This window comes from Myotis brandtii, unplaced genomic scaffold (genome assembly GCF_000412655.1).
Source record: "Myotis brandtii unplaced genomic scaffold, ASM41265v1 scaffold1373, whole genome shotgun sequence".
NCBI classification, from domain to species: Eukaryota; Metazoa; Chordata; class Mammalia; order Chiroptera; family Vespertilionidae; genus Myotis; species Myotis brandtii.
The window spans coordinates 263,883-283,884 of record NW_005354889.1 but is presented as its reverse complement, the minus strand read 5'-3'; the positions used below and the strand labels follow the sequence as shown (position 1 = coordinate 283,884).

Sequence of the window (20,002 nt, the reverse complement as noted above, 5' to 3'; positions counted from 1 at the left end):
GTGGGGTGGGCTGGGCTTCCAGGTGAGAGCCCACCGCCCGCTGAATGTCCTCCCAGGTACATCCGCCCGTCCATGCTGCAGCACCTGCTGCGGCGCCTGGTGTTCGACGTGCCCATCCTTAATGAGTTCGCGAAGATGCCGCTCAAGGTGAGGGCAGACGCTCTTTAGCTCGCTCATTTCCATGCCCCGCCCACCGCTCGCTCTGCACTCGGACTATGGGGCTCATTTGTATCAACACCCCGCAGGGCAGTTAAACTGCAAATATGAAGCCATTCTTTAGCATTTTCATTTGCATACTGGGGTTCCCAGAATATTCACTTTGTGTCATTGGTGCCTCTAACACTCTCTAATTAAAGTTTAATTTCCCTAACATTGAGCCAACCCGCACATAAATTAACATATATTTGCATGGGGCACACTGCTTTTCCTAATTAGCATGCTTATTCTTATGCCCAGACCACCAGCCTTTTACTATTCAAATGAGTACATTTATTTTAATAAACAGTTCCACAGCTATTTTGAATCTTTGCATAGTCTTTCCTATTATTATTTTCTATTTCCATGCTAGTTTTTTTTTAAAACATATTTTTATTGATTTCAGAGAGGAAGGAAGAGGGAGAGAGAGAGAAACATCAATGATGAGAGAGAATCATTGACCAGCTGCCTCCTGCACGCCCCACACTGGGGACTGAGCCTGCAACCTGGGCATGTGCCCTGACCAGGAATCAAATCATGACCTCCTGGTTCATAGGTCGATGCTCAACCACTGAGCCATGAGGCGGGGCTCCATGCTAGTTTTCATAAGGAGATACATCCAACTCAGATATCTTGACTATTTTGCATAATACATCTAAATCAGCCCCTATTTCAAATTTGCATATTAAATGTGGAGGCCCTCTTCACAATTACCATATATTTGTATGGAGTGCTGCTAGTGTTTCTATTCCACATGATAATTGATGTAAGAGCAAACCACTGCATCCATGTGTCCATTTACTCATACATAACACTACTCACGGATTATTTGTGTAAAACAATACCAGACAAATCCAGCTCTGCTTTAATGCCCATCCTGACTCTAAATTAGAATGCTAAATTTGTATAATAAACTGTGCAGGACCACTCCCCAATAAGCATACTATTCCCCTCACTGGCACTATTTACATAACCCACACCTCCTTCAAAATGTTAAAGCACTGGCAGCCCTGGGCCCCCCAGGACTTTCATTTGCCTGCCAACTTCTTCCGCCCCCTCTTTGCTTGCCTCTTCCTTTCTCCCATCCAGCTTCTTACCAACCACTATGAGCGCTGTTGGAAGTACTACTGCCTGCCCACAGGCTGGGCCAACTTCGGCATCACTTCAGAGGAAGAGCTGCACCTCACAAGGAAACTCTTCTGGGGCATCTTTGATTCGCTGGCACACAAGGTCTGGGCACCTGGGGACCCTGAACAGAACCTGTTTGGAAGGGGTGGAGTCCAAAGTTGAGATTCAGGATGAAATGTCCAAATGTGGGGTTCAGGGAGGGAGGTCCTTTGGATCAAAGAGAATCCATGAGTTGGACCTCTGATTTGGGTGTCATGGAAGATGGGATGGGCCTCTAATTTGGGGGCTTGGAGAAGGTTACATAGGATGGCTTGAGGGTCCAGATGGGACTGAGGCTTGGGTTTCGTAATTCATGTTTGTGGGCTCAGGGAGGAGGGTGACTGACGGCAGGGATAAATTTGAGGTCCTTGGACTCCAGGAACTGCAGGCTCAGCCAGGCCTGCAGTGACACCCCTGTCCTTGGCATCCCTAGAAGTATGACCCAGAGCTGTACCGCATAGCTATGCCTTGTCTGTGTGCCATCGCAGGGGCCCTGCCCCCTGACTACGTGGATGCCTCATACTCGTCCAAGGCTGAGAAAAAGGCTACAGTGGATGCTGAAGGCAACTTTGATCCTCGGCCTGTGGAGACCCTCAAGTGAGGCCCTGTGGGAGGAGAGGGTGGGATCCGGGGCAAAGAGAAGTAGAATGTGACTGTCAGAGATGGAAGGAAGGGCCAGCCCCAACATCTGCTGACCCTGTCCCCCTTAATAGTGTGATCATCCCAGAGAAGCTGGACTCCTTCATTAACAAGTTCGCAGAGTACACACATGAGAAGTGGGCCTTCGACAAGGTTGGCATCAGGGTCTTCCCTTTCCCAGGAACTCCTACCCCTGCCCCAAAACATCAGCTTTTCTGAGACACTTAACCCTTCCTGAGACCTACAACCCTCCAGGGTTTCCTCTCTGTGTACCCCAAGCTGCTGTTTACCCCTCATCTTGCTCCTACCCTCAGCTGTGTGGTAACACTGCCTCCACCCATCCCTTTTCACCTCTAGATCCAGAATAACTGGTCGTATGGGGAGAACGTAGATGAGGAGCTGAAGACCCACCCCATGCTGAGGCCATATAAGACCTTTTCAGAGAAGGTGACCAAGCCTTGGGGCCCAATGTTGGGGGTCCAAAATGAAACCTCTAAGTTTGGGGGTTCAGGAAGGAGTGAGTCTGCTTCAGAGGCTTGAATCTAGCTGGATCCCTCTCCATGGACTTTGCCTTTCCTTGAACTTGGCTGCCTCCCCTAAACCCAGGACTCTTAGTGTTCCTTCTGGAAGAGACGGAGAGACTGGGTTTGATTCCTTGACCATCCTTAACTTCTCTGAGTCTCCTGTGTAACATGGGACAATGAGAGTGTGTTTGGAAAGCTCTGTTACAGAGCAGGGAAGAGACCTACGTTCAAATTCAACTGGACCACTTCCAAGCCACGTGCTGGGGGCTTTCCCCTTTTTGGGACACTGGAAGCCAGGGAAGCTAAGCCAGGGCCTCTTACCTCCACTTCCCTCTCACCCCATTCCACCAACTCCGTTTTCTTCTATCAACCCCAGGACAAAGAGATTTATCGATGGCCCATCAAGGAGTCCTTGAAAGCCATGATTGCCTGGGAATGGACCATAGAGAAAGCCAGGGAGGGTGAGGAGGAGAAGACGGAGAAGAAGAAAACAAGGAAGATCTCCCAAAGTGCCCAGGTGGAGGCTGGACCGGGGTGGAGGGCTGGGCATTGAGGGGGTGGTGAGTGGCTAGAATGAGGGGCAAGGCCAGGAGAGGGTGAGGCCAGGCAGGAGGTGGAGTGGGGTTAGGAGGAAGGCCCGCAATGAGGTGCAGGAGAAGGCCCAGGAAAGGAGACAGCAGAATAGAAAGTAGGGGGTGACTTAGAGGCAGAGCCTTAAGAAGAGGGTGCAGAGCAGGGGTCTAGGGCCAGGTGAGGGGGGTAGATTGGGTCGGGGCATGGGCTTCCTGCTAACCCACCAAGCCCCCCATTTCTCCCTTGTCCTCCCAGACCTATGATCCGAGAGAAGGCTACAACCCCCAACCACCCGACCTCAGCGGAGTTACCCTGTCCCGGGAGCTGCAGGTGAGACCCCCTCATCTTTTCTTTTGGGGTGTGGAGGTGTCTGTTTGGGTGGGGGAGGACATCCTCTGAGTCTGGGCCTTGACTCTCGCATCCACACCCAGGCTATGGCAGAACAGCTGGCGGAAAATTACCACAACACATGGGGGCGGAAGAAGAAGCAGGAGCTGGAAGCCAAGGGTGAGAGGCCCCATCCGCCTCTGCACAGATCCCCCTTCTCCACAGTCCCCTAGTCATAGGCTCTGCATCGTAAGGGCCTGTGTGACTTTCAGCTTCCGCAATTGCTTTCATCCCCTTGAACCTTTGTTTCTGTGTTTGTACAGCGGGGATAATAGCATTTACTACCTTAGGTTTGTGGTGAGGATGTGAAGAACATCCAAAAGCAATGTTTTGGTTATTTTTATCTCTGTCTTTATTACTATCCTATATAATTAAAGCCTAATATGCAAATCAACTGAACTACCGGTCGCTATGATGCGCACTGACCACCAGGGGGCAGAGGGTCAATGCAGGAGCTGCCCCCTGCCCGCAGGCCCCAGGCCAACCAAGGCAGAGGCCAGCCAGTTGCCCCACAGATTGGCCCTAATCTCTAGCCAAGCATAGGGACCCTACCCACGCAAGAATTTCGTACGTCAGGCCTCTAGTAATTATATAAGCCTTCAACTGCAGAAACCACTTCAATGAGAGTGGCCTGGGTCCCTCCCAGCCCCCTGATTTCTGGTCTTTGCCACCCCAGGTGGTGGGACCCACCCTCTGCTGGTCCCCTACGACACTCTCACTGCCAAGGAGAAGGCACGAGATAGAGAGAAGGCCCAGGAGCTGCTGAAGTTCCTGCAGATGAATGGCTATGCAGTCACCAGGTACATGGGCTGGGAGCCAGACCCGAGAGCAGTGGGGAAGAGAGGCAGAACCCACAGGGCACAGCTGGGAGAACTGAGGCCGGTGTAGGGGAAACAGGGCCAAAGAAGGGAGGAGGCTAAGAGGGTGGGGTCTGGAGAGCAGAGGCGGGACCTGAGAGGGCAAGAGGCTAAGGAGGTGGGGCCTGGAGCGTGGGGGCGGGACCAGAAAGGGGGAGAAAGCTAAGAGGGTGGAGAGTGACAAATGGGGTGGAGCCAGAGGGGGGGGTGTTAAGAGGGTGGGGCTTGGGGTAAGAAGAAGCTCTAGTCCAGGGAGGAGCTGGAAACTCCAGGGACCTGGGGTGATGGAAAACAGGGCATTCTGGGTCTAAGCTGACCCTTCCCATCACCCATCCACGCAGAGGCCTTAAAGACATGGAGCTGGATACATCTTCCATTGAGAAACGGTTCGCCTTTGGCTTCCTGCAGCAGTTGCTACGCTGGATGGACATTTCCCAGGAGTTTATCGCCCACCTGGGTGCGGAGAAGTCCCTCCCTGATGCTTGCCCTACCCGGGAGCCAGGTCACGCATGTCTCCTTCCTCCCTCATATAATTCCTGTGCCAGACAGTGTTAAAGGTGTTGAGACTAAACAGTGAGCAAGACAGACAAAGATCCCTGTCCTGGATTCAGACAATTAATGTCAGAAATAACTAAATCACTTCGTGTGTTAGAAGGTGATTAATGTTATGGGGGAAAGACTACAATAGAGCCAGCTAAGGCATGTGCAAAGGGGAGTATTCCGGAAGACCTTGAAGGAACTGGGGAAGGGGCCGTGTGGACATCTAGGGAGAGTATTCCAGGCAGGGGAACAGCCAGGGCAAAGACTCTGAGAGGCCCCTTCTATGAATATTAAGCCTGTTTGGCTGCACCAGAGTGACTGAGGGCGAGAGTGAGAGGAAATGGGGCCAGAGAGGTGGCAGGGGCAGCTCATGGAGTGATTTCTTAAATGTATGTAGAGCTCACATCTATTTCAAAGTTTAATATTGGAAGTGTTTGGGATCTTTATTTAGAAGTTTGGTGATGAGAAATATGCCATAGGAACTTAACTCTTGTTTATATCAATTAGCCTGTGGTCAAATCGGTGTCCTTATACATTGTTTTGCTTAAAGTTGCAGTTTCCAAGAACCTAAGGAGTATGTTAAGTGAAAACGTACTGTACACAGACCTCCAAAGTGGGAGGAGATGGTACAAGGATGTTTCTCACAGTGCCAAGAAATAGCAAGTCTATAATAATTAGGGTCAGCATTATTATTTTAATAGTATTAATTATTACTGTCACCATTATTATTACATTTGAAATTGATTTCCATTTTAATATTGACCACTAGTTTCATTTATTTCAAATTTACTCAGTGCCAGTATTGATGTTTAGGAAGAAAAGGGCTTGTGATAGGAGAGGAGGGGGATGTTCCATGGCCCTGCCCCATTCTCAGCCTCAAGAAGGGTTTGAGCAAAGAGTTAGGGCAGCAGATGAAAGGTAGGAAAGAGTTTTATTTCAGAACCAACAGGCCAGGACTTCATGTGAAGAATTTACCTCCCATCCTCTCCTAACTCTGCCCCATCAGAACACCCTGAGTTCACTAGCCTTGAATCCACCATGACCCCTTTTTGCTCCCCCCAGAGGCTGTGGTCAGCAGTGGACGAGTAGAAAAGTCCCCGCACGAACAGGAGATTAAGTTCTTTGCCAAGGTGAGAGGTGGGCTCAGAAGCTGGAGGAGGCTGGGAACTGGATAGACTCTCTCCACCCTTCACTCAGTCACACTCATCTCTTCCCCCTTCACTCTTCAGATCCTGCTCCCTTTGATCAACCAATATTTCACCAACCACTGCCTGTATTTCTTGTCCACTCCGGCCAAAGTGCTGGGCAGTGGTGGCCATGCCTCCAATAAGGAGAAGGAAATGATCACCAGGTGGGCTGCCCTTTGACCTCTGACCCAGCCCCATGACCTCACAGCATTGTAATCCTGGACCTTATACTCCTACCGTGGACCTTAGGGGCTCTGTCCTGGGGGCTGGGCACTGACTACCTCCGTCTGCAGAGGCAATTAAAGGGCAGGGTGACCAACTGTCCTGTTGTGCCCGAGACTGAGGTGTTTCCCAGGACATGGGACTTTCAGGCAAACTGGGATGAATTTGTTGCCCACTCCGCCCCAACATGCCAGTTATTGCCAGTTACTTTCAAGCTTACTCATCTCTGCCCCTCCCCACCCCTCCTGTCTTCTTCTTTTTCTTCCCCATCATCCTATCTCCTCGTGGCTCTGTCTCTGTCCCTCTCCCTATGCCTGCCTCCTCTAACTGTGTCATCACTGCCCTTGTCCCCTTGGAGTCTTTGCACCCTGTTTCCCCTGTCCTTTCTCTATCATTAGCCTCTTCTGCAAGCTTGCTGCTCTTGTTCGTCACCGCGTCTCTCTCTTTGGTAAGTAACTTTGCTCCCTAAGCCCTTCTTAATATTCCCTCTCTTCCCCTCATTACCAACCCCACCCTGAAGAAGTGTGGCCCAGGTTCATGCCTTAATTTGAACAACCTTTACTGTGTTCTTCCCCTCAACCCTACATGGACTAGGTAGACCTGGGGGCAGTGACTGGGACAGTCTTGGGCCCAGCGCTCATGGAGCTCACAGGCCAGGACAGGGAAAACAGGCTCATCACCAGAGAGTGAAGGCCTGAGGGGTCAGGGCCTGGATAGTGGAGGGTCAGGAAGGGGAGGGGGTACAGGCCCTGGATGGGGAAGAACGGAAGCCTATGGGAGTCTGGGTGGGGGTGCGGAGAGGTAATTTGGGGTGGATGTAGATCAGTGGTTCTCAACCTTCTGGCTCTTTAAATACAGTTCCTCATGTTGTGACCCAACCATAAAATTATTTTTGTTGCTACTTCATAACTGTAATGTTGCTACTGTTATGAATCGTAATGTAAATATCTGATATGCAGGATGGTCTTAGGCAACCCCTGTGAAAGGGTCGTTCGCCCCCCAAAGGGGTCTCGACCCACAGGTTGAGAACTGCTGATGTAGATGAAGGTACTGTCCTGTAGTCCTTCCTTCACCCAAGCTCATCTTCATCCCTCAGGGACGGATGCCCCAGCTGTTGTCAACTGTCTTCACATCCTGGCACGCTCCCTGGATGCCAGGTAGGGCTACAGGTCATGGTGCCCACTCCTAGATTCTCTGAAGTCTAAACTCTCATACTCTAGAACTGGGTGCCCCCACTTCCCTCCTAGGACGGTGATGAAGTCAGGCCCTGAGATCGTGAAGGCTGGCCTCCGTTCCTTCTTTGAGAGTGCCTCGGAGGACATCGAGAAGATGGTCGAGAACCTGAGGCTGGGCAAGGTGTCACAGGCGCGCACACAGGTGAAGGGTGTGGGCCAGAACCTCACCTACACCACCGTGGCCCTGCTGCCTGTCCTCACCACCCTCTTCCAGCACATCGCCCAGCACCAGTTTGGAGATGATGTCATCCGTAAGGACTACTGACCCTAAGTGGGGAGGGGGGGGCAATTCAGCCAACATCACCCATCCCTGTGTGCCCAATAGAATCATCAGGTGTTTAAATGTGTATTTATTGAGTGGATTTATTGCCATAAGCAAAGTGTGCATTCAGTAAATAAGTAGGTAACGGAATGAGTTAATTAGGATGACTTCAGCAGCTCTATCAACAGAGCCTAAATCACATAGCTTAAGCGAGATGGAATTATATTTTTGTCCTGTGTAACAGTCTATTTGTAAGTGGATCATAATGTCAGGACTCCAGGTTCCCTTCATTTTGTTGCTCTGCTGTCTCTGAAATATTGCCTTTATCCACATGGTCCAAGATAGCACACCATTACATCCTTATTCTAACCAGTAGGAGAGGAGAAAAAGCAAAGAGGAGGGCACTTCAATTACTTTAAAGGAACAACCTACAAGTGGTCCGAATCACTCCTGCTTACATCAGTCCCATCAGCCAGAACTTAGCATGTGGCCCATGTTTCTGCAAAGGAGGCTGGGAAAGTAGCCTTTATTCTTGGAGGCCATGTGTAGAGCTAAATATTGGAGGTCTAGGAAGAAGAGAAGTACAGATAGTAGGTAAGAACAGGTGCTGGGAGTCAATTAGCAGTGTCTGCCATGTTTATTCTACCAAGGGCCTCGATCCCTGCAGGGGGGAGCCGATCAATCAATGTTGATGTTTCTCTCTCATCAATGCTTCTATCTCCCTCTCCATTCCTGTATCTCTAAAATAAATAAAACATTTTTTTAAAAACCCTAGTAAGGAAAGTAGAACTTGAATGGGGATTTCCATTTTACTTGAAAATTTTAATACTATACAGAAAAGTCAACAGAAGAGAATTGTTAAGAACTTGCCCCATTTGCTTTACCTTTCACTTTACGGATGAAAGGATCTGCAGACTTTTCTGAGCTTTCGAATATGAGTTGCACACATAGTGACATCCCAACCCTGAATATTCAGCTTGTATCTCCTAAGTAAGAACCTTCTCTCATGTAACCACATATCAGAATCACCCCCAACCTGACTATATCTAAGTTTCCCTATTACTCTCAAAATACCTTTGATTTTTTAAAAATTCAGAATCCAGTGATGTTTCTCTCATGGCTTTATAGTCTCTTTTCAATCTAGGACAGTCCCCCTGCCCTCTTTTTGCCTTGTGACATTTGTGAACTTGATGAGATTCTTAACCTGACCATCCAAAGAGGACGGGTGGCTAACCTAAAATTCTAGCCAGGATTGCATGTGTGTTTGCATTTTTCTGGAGAGTATCCATCACTATCATCAAAGAGATCCATGAGTCCTCTATCGAGTGCCTGCTGTTCGCCTTGTTTTAATTGCTTTCCAAGTATTAACTGGTTTTATCCTCACAATAACCCTCATGAGGAAGATACTATAATTATCTCCATTTTACAGATAGGAAAACAGGCCAAGAGAGTGGTATTTGCTCAAGTCACAAAACTAGTAAATGGCAGGCAGCTCTCCAGCCCCTGTTCTTACCCACCATTTGGATATAAGGGAGGGGTTTGGGGCACTGGTGTGGTGGGCACATCCTCCACCCTTGTTCTCTCTCTCTCAGTGGATGACGTCCAGGTCTCATGCTACCGAACACTGTGCAGCATCTACTCTCTGGGAACAACCAGAAACTCTTATGTGGAAAAGTAAGAAGGAACAATCATAGTTTGGGGCTGGAATGAGCACTCTGGGGCCTCAGAGAGGGGAGGGCGCAAGAGAAGATTGGGGGTGAGTGAAAAGCAGGGGAGATGTTCAAAGTCTTCAACAGCCGCACTTTGTGGCAGATGCAGTTCCCCAAGGAGGCCACATGAGGGCACTCAGGTGAAGGCCAGCAAAGGAAATGGAGGCCTCCACCTGGGGGTGGGGGCTGAGTGGGGTGGGGGGATGACCAGGCTCTTGCTGGCCCAGATGCCAGGGTGTTCTTTGCTGAGGAACAAGCTTGCCCTGACAAGGGGCTTGCAGAAACGAGGGTAGCACACAGGAGCCATAGCACATTGGGGCACTGGGAGGGCCCTGGCAGTGCTCATGTGGGCTCTCCTGAGCCAAGATCACAGGTGGAGCAAGAGGGCATTCAGGAAGCCTGAGGAAAAGGCCATATCTGTGCCCACTGGTGAGCAGCACTCTGCTCCAAAGGGTTCTGGGGAGAGTCCCTTCTGTGGAGGCTGGGGCTGGGACCCAGGTCCAGGCGAAGGGCATGGGAGCTAAGGAGCATCCTCTTTCAGGCTACGGCCAGCCCTCGGGGAGTGCCTGGCCTGCCTGGCAGCGGCCATGCCTGTGGCGTTTCTGGAACCTCAGCTGAACGAGTATAATGCCTACTCAGTGTACACCACCAAGTCTCCCCGGGAGCGGGCCAGTAAGTTGTGTGGGGCTAGGGCAGCTGTCAGGGTTCCAGTCCACATTGGGAGCAGTGTGGCCCAATCTGGGCTCTGAGGGACTGAGGATTCCCAAGCTTGGATGTGCTCCAGATTGGGGAATCCCAGGGCTTATGGGGGACCCTAGTATGTGGTGTGGACACTGAGATCTGAGGGTGATGGGTTGGCATGCCCTGATCCCTCCCTGCACCCCAGTCTTGGGGCTCCCCAACAGCGTGGAGGAGATGTGTCCTGACATCCCAGTGCTGGAGCGGCTCATGGCAGACATCGGGGGGCTGGCCGAGTCGGGGGCCCGCTACACAGAGATGCCACATGTCATCGAGATCACCCTTCCCATGCTGTGCAGCTACCTGCCCCGCTGGTGGGAGCGCGGGCCTGAGGTGCCCCCACCCACCCTGCCTGCTGGGGTCCTCCCACCCTGCACAGCTGTCACCTCTGACCACCTCAACTCCCTGTTGGGGAATATCCTTCGAATCATCGTCAATAACCTGGGCATTGACGAGGCCTCGTGGATGAAACGGCTTGCTGGTGGGTCTGGGGGGCACTAAGCTTCGGAGGGCTGGGGCCAGGGTCTAGGGGCTGGGGCCCCTTGACCTAACGGTCTGAGAGGGAGATCCCAGGCTCCATGGTCTCCTGGGAGTTGGGAGGAGTCAGAGTCTAGGTTTTTTCGGGATTGAAGGTCAAGGGTCATCACAAGGGGTGAGAGGCTCAGGGCTGAAAGGATGAGTCCGGGGAGTCCTCCAGGCTGGATTCTGAATTTCTGGAACCTGGGAGTGGGTTAGATCAGGATTTAGGAACAGGGTCAGAAGCCTGAGTTCCTTATGCAAATGGTCAGAGGATGAGGTTCCTGATAAGGATGGGTTATAGGTAAGAGGTCAAGACATTAGTCCTTAAAGGGTTGGGATTCCTGGTTTAGAAGTTCTACGTCAAAAATTGGTTCAAACTAGAGGTTGAGGCTGGAATCGGAGGCCAGGATCAGAGGCCAAAGGCTGGGGTAAGAAGCCATAGTGAGAAATCATGTCGTGAGGAAGAGTCTAGGTAGGGACCAGGTCAGAGGTTAAAGACGGGTGAGAGGTTACAGGCTAGGGTAAGATATCAGTTGGGGTCACAGGTCAGGCACATGTGTTAGGCTGGGATCACAGGTTCAGGTTACGGGTGATGGTTGGGATCAGGATTCAGGGACTATGTTACAGGTCACGGCCCAAGGTCAGAAGTGGGATTAGAGATAAATGCTGGAGTCAGAAGCCAGGGTCAGGCTGGGGTCAATGATAGCTGCTGGGTCAGAGGAGTCATGGGATGGGAACAGAGGTCATAGGTCAGATGCTGGAGTTAGAGGCTGGCCAGCAATGAGTGTCCCCACTTTGCTCCTGCAGTGTTTGCCCAGCCCATTGTGAGCCGGGCCCGGCCGGAGCTCCTGCACTCACACTTTATCCCAACCATTGGGCGGCTGCGCAAGCGGGCGGGGAAGGTGGTGGCCGAGGAGGAGCAGCTGCGCCTGGAGGCCAAGGCAGAAGCCGAGGAGGGTGAGCTCCTAGTGCGGGACGAGTTCTCTGTGCTCTGCCGGGACCTGTATGCCCTCTATCCACTGCTCATCCGCTACGTGGACAACAACAGGTCAGCATGTCCCCATTGTCCCCCCATATACCTCAGCCTAACCTCTGGCTTTCCTGAATCCCTTCTGACTTGCTATAAACTTCTTGCCATTCTCACCCAACCTACTGACTCCAACCCCATTGCTTCTGGCTCAACAAAATCCAACCCACTGGATTTGCTCCCTTCCTGCCCCTTTGCCCGTCCTGAATCTGAGCCCCTGTACGGTTGCAATGTCGGCTATAAGGAGCCCTGCTTTTCTCTCCAGCACTGGGCCTCCAGGCTTGGGTAGATGAGGTGGCTGATATTTGTGCAGCAAAGCCCAATCATTAGGCCTTTCTCTGTCATTGGGAGAAGAAAGATAGTCCAGATGTGACCAGTCTCATTCCCCCAGAAACATAGATCTTTAATAAAAGGGCAAGTGCAGGTATCAACCAACTGCTAATGTCTCTCTAAATTCAGAAACTGTTTAAAGAATTATTGACTCCTACGTGCAGCCTAATTCAGGGATAGTAAATGAGTTTCAACTCCAGTTCCATCCTTGTTGGGAAAGATTTTAAGGTTGTCCTGGGAGCAGAAAAGGAAGTGGTGGTATGCATGCTGGATGCATCCTTGCACATCCATCTTTTTGCTCACCAGTGGGTACTGCTATAGGGCAGATTCCTAGGAGTGGGAGAGCTGGGTCAAAGAGTTTGAACAAGTAAATTGTGGTATATTCACGCAGTGGAATATTACACAATAATTCAAATGAACAAAGTCACAACACACAACATTGATAAATCCCACAAACATCAGGTTGAATAAAAGAAGCCAGGAAAATAAAATAAAAAATAGTACATATCATATCATCTATTTATGTAATGTTCAAGAACAGACAAAAATAATTCATGGTCTGTAAGTCAAGATAAGGGTCATTTTTTTCAAGAGGAAGGAAGTGGGAGTGGCTGGGAGGGACACAAGGGTAGTTCTGGGGACTGAAAATGTTCTATTTCTTGAGTTGGGTGGTGGTTGGTTACACAAGTGTGTTCACTTTGTGATATTTCATCAAGTTGACACTTTATATGCATGTTATATTTCTTTTTTTAACTGTAGAAAAAATTTATTTGCCTCATTAAAAAATCTCAATAGTGCATTTAACTATAAATTCAATCTTCTCATTCAAGGAGTTGCAAACAAAGTTTAAGTAGAAACTTTTGATTGCTTTAGGTTTACATATAAAAAACTCTTAAATTTACCAAGGGAACATAAAAAACCAGATTTAAAAAACCTTAAAGCATAAATTTATAATTAATGGGTCTATTATTCTGCTCCCAGTGCCTGCTCTGTAGGAGAGAACATTTCCAACCTACAGCTAAAGCATGGAATAAAACAGTTACAAACTGAATCCTGCATCAGCTACTGACAGAGCTGAAATAATTTAGGGTGGGAAAGTTATGTGTCATTATCTTACACAATTTCACTCCAAGAGTAAAAAAGCAAACCCAAAGGCTCAGCTCTTTCCAGGCTTTAAAAATGTCCCTGTCCCCCTCCTCCCTCTAATCCCTCCCTCTCTCCAGGACAAAGTAGAGCTAAAGGTCCCTGTGGTGGTGACTCCAGGGCTGTCCTCACACCCAGGAAACAAAGGGGATTCCCAGCCATTGCTGAGCATCACCAGCACTGTGCATGTTACATTTCAATAGAGAAAAAAAAAGTTTGTCAAGGAATGGTCATTTATCAACTTTAAATAATCCAAATGGCCAGATTACCCAGAAAATTCCAGCCCTCCCTTTGGAGTCTCCTGGTCCCCCTGACCCTCTCCCCTAAGATCTCTTGTGTAGCCCCCCTCCTGGGTGTCTCACCCCATCCCTCACCAGCCCCTTCCCTGCTGCCCAGGGCGCACTGGCTGACGGAGCCCAATCCCAACGCTGAAGAGCTGTTCAGGATGGTGGGCGAGATCTTTATCTACTGGTGCAAGTCCCACGTGAGTCCCTGCTCACTCCCTGCTCCTCTTCATACCTGAGAAGCTGCTGCCCTGAGATGCCCTCCCCCCACCCTGCCTGACCCCAGTACTGCCTCTGCCACCAGAACTTCAAGCGTGAGGAGCAGAATTTCGTGGTCCAGAATGAGATCAACAACATGTCGTTTCTGACTGCCGACAACAAGAGCAAAATGGCCAAGGTGGGTGTTTTGCTCTGGGAGGGGCCTTAGCAGGGAGGGAGGGAACACCCAAGGGCTTCCTACCTGCCCCCTCCTCATCCAGCCGGCTGCCCTGTCCTGGTCACATTCCCTGCAGCCCTCACAGCTTTGTCCCCTCTCATCTTGCATTTCCTTCCTCCTATCCCCATTATCCCAGGGCCCCCTCTCCTCTCCCGTTATACCTCTCAGAACTGCCCTCTACAGGGTTCAATCTAAAGGACAAACCCACCCACCCTGAGTCAAGGTCTGGGAATGCCCTACAAGGGGATGCATGTCCGGTGGGCAGAGAGCTTGGGTTAGGTCAACTTGGAATTAGGTCTGGGGTTCTCTGAGGGACTGGGGTAACCCTTTTTGTCTCTGTCTGCCATCTGATGAAACAGGCAGGAGACGTACAGGTCAGCCCCTCATCTGGAACCTTCTGCATGACTCTTGGCTAATACCTTCTTCCCCACAAACCCCAGCATCTGCACCCCTCCAGAAAACCCCTGTCCCTATTCCCCACCCCTCATCCTTGGCTCCCAGCTACCATCCTCTTTCTCTCCCCATTCCTCCCTGTCCCCAATCATCCATTCCCTTCCCAGCCCTCAGCTTTGAGCAAATTTACTTTTTTTTTTTTAACTTTCGTTGAAAAAAAAAAAAACCACCTCTCAGCTTTCCCCAAAGCATCAAAGCATTGTGGGCTAAGGTCCATTGTGGGCTGAGGCTGTGAGGAATGGGAATGAGGGTGGGACAGGCACGTGCATGCTGAGTTTAAGACTTGGGCTCTGGAATGAGAGAGACTTGGGTTAGAATCCTGACTCTGACAGTTGGCTATGTGACCTTGGTCAACAGTCTTATCCTTTTGAGCCGCTGATGGCATTTGGCCTGTGGCCCCTGGCCCAGGACTCTGCAAGGACTCAGATGCATGTACAGCCTCCATATTTCGAGCTGGTGTGGATGTGGCTCTGGCCAAAGCTTGTCACCCGGGCTTCTCATTGGCATGTCTGGGGTGGTCCTGACCATAGGTCTGCACCAAGGCTCAGAACATGGCTATGGGACTCCATGCCCGTGTTTCTGTTCCCAGATCTTTTTGGATCTCTCTGGCATCTTCTCTCTTCCTGTTTTCTTGTCCATCTCAGTCTCTCAGTGTCTCTCTTTTTCTTCCAACTTCTCTTGTCTCATCTTTGTTTCATCCTTGGGAACTCAGTCTTGAGATATGAAGTGTGGGGCTGTGCATGTTTTTTGGAGAGATGTTGTACTGAGAGTTCTTAGGGGATTTTGGGAGAAGACCTCCAGAGGTTGAGAAAGGCCTGGAATTTGGGGGAATCTGTAAGGGTTTGGGACAGAAGTTAGGAATTTGGGATAGGGGCTGGGGTTAGGAGGGTCAGGGCTGGGCATCTGGTGAAAGATCAGCAAGGACTGGGGTGGGAACTGGGGCGATGGCTGTTGGGGTGGGAACCAAGCATGGGGCTGGGCTGGCATTCATGCTGGTGCTGAGCCCCATGTCCCCACAGTCAGGTGGCTCAGACCAGGAACGCACCAAGAAGAAGCGCAGGGGGGACCGGTACTCTGTGCAGACATCGCTGATTGTGGCCACACTCAAGAAGATGCTGCCTATCGGCCTGAACATGTGTGCACCCACTGACCAGGACCTCATTGCGCTGGCCAAGACCCGCTATGCTTTGGTGCCTGCCGGACCCCATTCTGGGAATCTGCCAGGATCCCACTCAGCACCCTACACCAAGCCCCCAAGACCCCAGGAGCCCACTGGGAGCCCTCCCTTAGGACCCCACTGAATCCTTCTCTAGGACCCTGAGGACTCACTGGACCCCCTAAGATGTTAAGGACCCCACTCAAGAAACTGCCAGAGCCCTGGGACCTAAGGACCCTACCTGGGACCCCACTGAAACCCAGAAATACTACTAAGACCCTCTCCGATCCTCCCCACATAAGCCTTCCACCAGCTGCTGGGTTGACAGGCCTAGAAGGACCATATTGAGCCTTTAGGGATCCAACTGAACACCCTCCCCCAGGACCATGCCAAACCCATTATGACCCTGAGGACCCCACCCAAGATACCATTAGCACCACTGAGACTCCTCTGAGCCCTCCACCAGGACCTCCCTAAACTCCTCGGGACCCAGTGAGCAATGAGCCCCTCATGATCCCACTGGCCTTCCCCTGAACCTCTGGGTCTCCATTGAGCTCTCTAGCTCATCACCTCTTTCCCTTAGGACGCTGCTGGACCCTCCCTCTGGACTCTCTTGACGCTCATCTAAACCCCTCAAAACTCTCAGGGGCCCAGTGAGCACCTGTGACCCTAAGTAGCCCTGCAGAATCCTAATGGCCCCTTCCCCAGGTCTATGAACAATCTTCTGAGGTTCCAAGAATCCACAGGATCAATTGACCCTGCCCCTGAACTCTAAGCCCTCTGGGACTTAAAGGAGGCCTCCCAGGACTCCACTTACCCCTTGTATGGAATAACACCCTCCCCCACCCCTGATCCTTTTCACCACAAGAACCTAAGAGGATCCTATCCCGAGACCTCTAAAACCTCCCCCAGGACCCTGCTAAGTAACCTTACAACTTACTACCCCCACTGACCTCCCCTGGTATCCTTCCCTCAGGACCTCGGGCTCCTCCTAGGACCTTGCTGAGTCCTGCCAAGACCCCAAAGAACTCTTTGACCTCTCAACTTGGTCCTTGAGGGCCCCCCTCTCCTGGGACTCTAAGGAACCCCCACACTACTGACCCCTCCTTTGGCCTGTGTAAACCCTACCCATGAATTGGTTGATATAGCTGATCTCCCATGACCTCTACTAACCTAGCCATTTTCCTTATAACCTCCTTCACCCCATCTGATCAGATACACCCTATCCATCTCCCACTTACTTGCAGTCCCACTCTGACCCTCCTCTGACTTCCAATAATCCCTCTGTGGTCTTATTTGACCTTTGAGGCTATCCTGTCACCTTCTACCTCCTCTCACACCCCCACGAGGCCCTTCTAATCTTTACTGTCTCTTCAAGGTGCCTCTGTGGCCTCTAGGACTCCCCCTCCGATCACTCCTGATCTCTGATTCCTTTCAAGTTTCTCACCCATCCTCCCTACACAAGCCTCCCACCAGTTGCTGGGATGACAGGCCTAGAAGGGGAAGGGTTACGGGTCAAGGAGGGCGCTGAGCCCTCCGGAGTGACCCAGTCTGGCCATGTTTCCCCCCAGAAAGACACGGATGAGGAGGTCCGGGAATTTCTGCATAACAATCTTCACCTTCAAGGAAAGGTAGGCCTCCTTAATCTGCACATTGGGATACCAGCAACAAAAAGAGCCAACTTATGAGCACTTACTATGTACCAGGCATCAAAAGAGGGACCTTAACTTGTACTCACTTCCCACTGGATTGAAAGGGGCCCAGTAGGCCCGAGCAGACACTGCGTGCAGGGCCATTCCCCACCCCACCCCACCCCACCCCGCCAGAAGCCGGGCGGAGGGAGGGCCTTGCGGACAGGCTCACTCCAGCCCACTGTTCTTCCTCCTCTCAGGTGGAGGGCTCCCCTTCTCTGCGATGGCAGATGGCCCTGTACCGGGGCCTCCCAGGCCGCGAGGAGGACGCGGACGACCCTGAAAAGATCGTGCGCAGAGTCCAGGAAGTGTCTGCGGTGCTCTACCACCTGGAGCAGGTGCGCGGCCAGCGGGGTCTTACTGCTGAGTTGCCGAGCTATGATCTCCAGGCCGGACAAGGGGCGGGCCTTACGTTTGTGGGCGGGGCCTGAGGGTGTACCTGGGCTTTTGGGGGAGGGGGGGCAAGGGGTGGTCTTGGGTCTGTGGGTGGAGCTTCTGTGGAATCTTGAGTTTAAATCGAGGCTTAGGCATAGCCAGTAGGGCTCAGTGGTTGAGCCTTTTTTTTTTAAATTACTTCCCACTGGATTGAAAGGGGCCCAGTAGGCCCGAGCAGACACTGCGTGCAGGGCCATTCCCCACCCCACCCCACCCCACCCCGCCAGAAGCCGGGCGGAGGGAGGGCCTTGCGGACAGGCTCACTCCAGCCCACTGTTCTTCCTCCTCTCAGGTGGAGGGCTCCCCTTCTCTGCGATGGCAGATGGCCCTGTACCGGGGCCTCCCAGGCCGCGAGGAGGACGCGGACGACCCTGAAAAGATCGTGCGCAGAGTCCAGGAAGTGTCTGCGGTGCTCTACCACCTGGAGCAGGTGCGCGGCCAGCGGGGTCTTACTGCTGAGTTGCCGAGCTATGATCTCCAGGCCGGACAAGGGGCGGGCCTTACGTTTGTGGGCGGGGCCTGAGGGTGTACCTGGGCTTTTGGGGGAGGGGGGCAAGGGGTGGTCTTGGGTCTGTGGGTGGAGCTTCTGTGGAATCTTGAGTTTAAATCGAGGCTTAGGCATAGCCAGTAGGGCTCAGTGGTTGAGCCTTTTTTTTTTAAATTAATCTTTATTGTTAAGATTATTATAGATGTCCCTCTTTTTCCCCCCATCACCCCTCTCCACCCAGTTCCCACCCTGCCCCAGGTCTTCACCACCCTATTGTCTGTGTCCATAGGTAATGCATATCTATACATATAAAAGCCTAAGCAATGGAACGACTGGTCGACCAGTTGATATAACATGCACTGACCATCAGGGGGCAGATGCTCAACACAGGAGCTGCCCCCTGGTGGTCAGTGTGCTCCCACAATCAACCTCCTGTGGCCAGCCAACCTCCCGCAGTCCCTTCTTCCAGCCTGCCAGACCCAATGACCCTGATTGGGCCACCAGCCGAACTTCCTGCAGCCCCAGCTCTCCCCCCAGCCAGCCAACCTCCCACGGCCCCACCCCCCACCAGCAAACCTCTCACAGCCTCAATTGGCCCCGATCACCAGCTAGGCTGAGTGACCCCACCCGTGCACATATTTGTGCACCGGGCCTCTAGTATGCATATAAGATCTTTGTTTAATCTCTTCCCACACCCTACCCACCTTCCCTCTGAGAATCTTCAGTCTGTTCCATTTCCATGCCTCTGATTCTATTTTATTCATCAGTTTATTCTGTTTATTAGATTTCTTATTTGTTTATTTTGATTTTTAGATTCAATTGTTGACAGATATGTATTTACTAGAGGCCCGGTGCACAAAATTCGTGCACTGGCGGGGGAGGGGGTCCCTCAACCGGGCATGCACCCTCTCGCAGTCCAGGAGCCCTCAGGGGATGTCTGACTGCCGGTGTAGGCCCGCTCCACACAGGGCTTCTGGCTGTGAGCCTGGCTTCTGGCCAAGCAGTGCTCCCCTTGTGGGAGCGCACTGACCACCAGGGGGCAGCCTCTGTGTTGAGCGTCTGGCCCCTGGTGGTCAGTGCAAGTCACAGTGACTGGTCATTCTGCCGTTCAGTCGATTTGCATATTAGCCTTTTATTATATAGGACTAGAGGCCCGGTGCACAAAAATTTGTGCCCTCGGGGGGGAGGGGGGTCCCCCAGCCCAGCCTGTGCCCTCTCGCAGTCTGGGACCCCTCGGGAGATAACGACCTGCTGGCTTAGGCCTGCTCCTGGGTGGCAGAGGGCACGCCCAATCCCTAGGTGCAGCCCCTGGTCAGGCTCAGAGCAGGGCCGATTGGGGAGTTGGGGCGCTGCCCCCTGTCATGCACAGAGCAGGGCGGATCGGGAGGTTGCAATGCCACCCTCAGTCACGCTCAGGGTAGGGCCGATTGGGGGGTTGGGGCACCGCCCCCTGTCACACTCAAGGCAGGGTCGATGGGGAGGTTGCGGCGCCACCCCCTGTCACGCACAGAGCAGGGCCAATCAGGGGGTTGGGGCGCTGCCCCCTGTCACTCACAGAGCAGGGCCCATCAGGGGGGTTGGGGCACCACCACTGTCACGCTCGGGGCAGGGCTGATGGAGAGGTTATGGCTCTACCCTGTCACACACAGAGCAGGGCCAATCAGGGGGTTGGGGCGCTGCCCCCTGTCACTCACAGAGCAGGGCCCATCAGGGGGGTTGGGGCGCCACCACTGTCACACTCGGGGCAGGGCTGATGGAGAGGTTATGGCTCTACCCTGTCACACACAGAGCAGGGCCCGTGGGGGG

General features: G+C 52.0%; 1 protein-coding gene across 1 annotated transcript in view; it reads left to right on the top strand.

Moving 5' to 3' along the window:
* The window catches only part of RYR1 (ryanodine receptor 1 (skeletal)), a 132,748-nt gene that overhangs the window by 52,762 nt on the left and 59,984 nt on the right, over positions 1-20,002 (top strand). Inside the window, 25 exon segments of the mRNA XM_014535087.1 lie at positions 57-147; positions 1,285-1,425; positions 1,796-1,959; positions 2,076-2,154; positions 2,359-2,448; positions 2,902-3,042; positions 3,354-3,428; positions 3,530-3,605; positions 4,162-4,285; positions 4,684-4,799; positions 5,945-6,012; positions 6,112-6,233; positions 6,690-6,739; positions 7,388-7,448; positions 7,539-7,777; positions 9,381-9,462; positions 10,039-10,169; positions 10,384-10,716; positions 11,562-11,802; positions 13,651-13,738; positions 13,843-13,935; positions 14,334-14,348; positions 15,447-15,617; positions 17,155-17,214; positions 17,475-17,612. Coding sequence (XP_014390573.1) covers positions 57-147; positions 1,285-1,425; positions 1,796-1,959; positions 2,076-2,154; positions 2,359-2,448; positions 2,902-3,042; positions 3,354-3,428; positions 3,530-3,605; positions 4,162-4,285; positions 4,684-4,799; positions 5,945-6,012; positions 6,112-6,233; positions 6,690-6,739; positions 7,388-7,448; positions 7,539-7,777; positions 9,381-9,462; positions 10,039-10,169; positions 10,384-10,716; positions 11,562-11,802; positions 13,651-13,738; positions 13,843-13,935; positions 14,334-14,348; positions 15,447-15,617; positions 17,155-17,214; positions 17,475-17,612 — 2,989 coding nt within the window.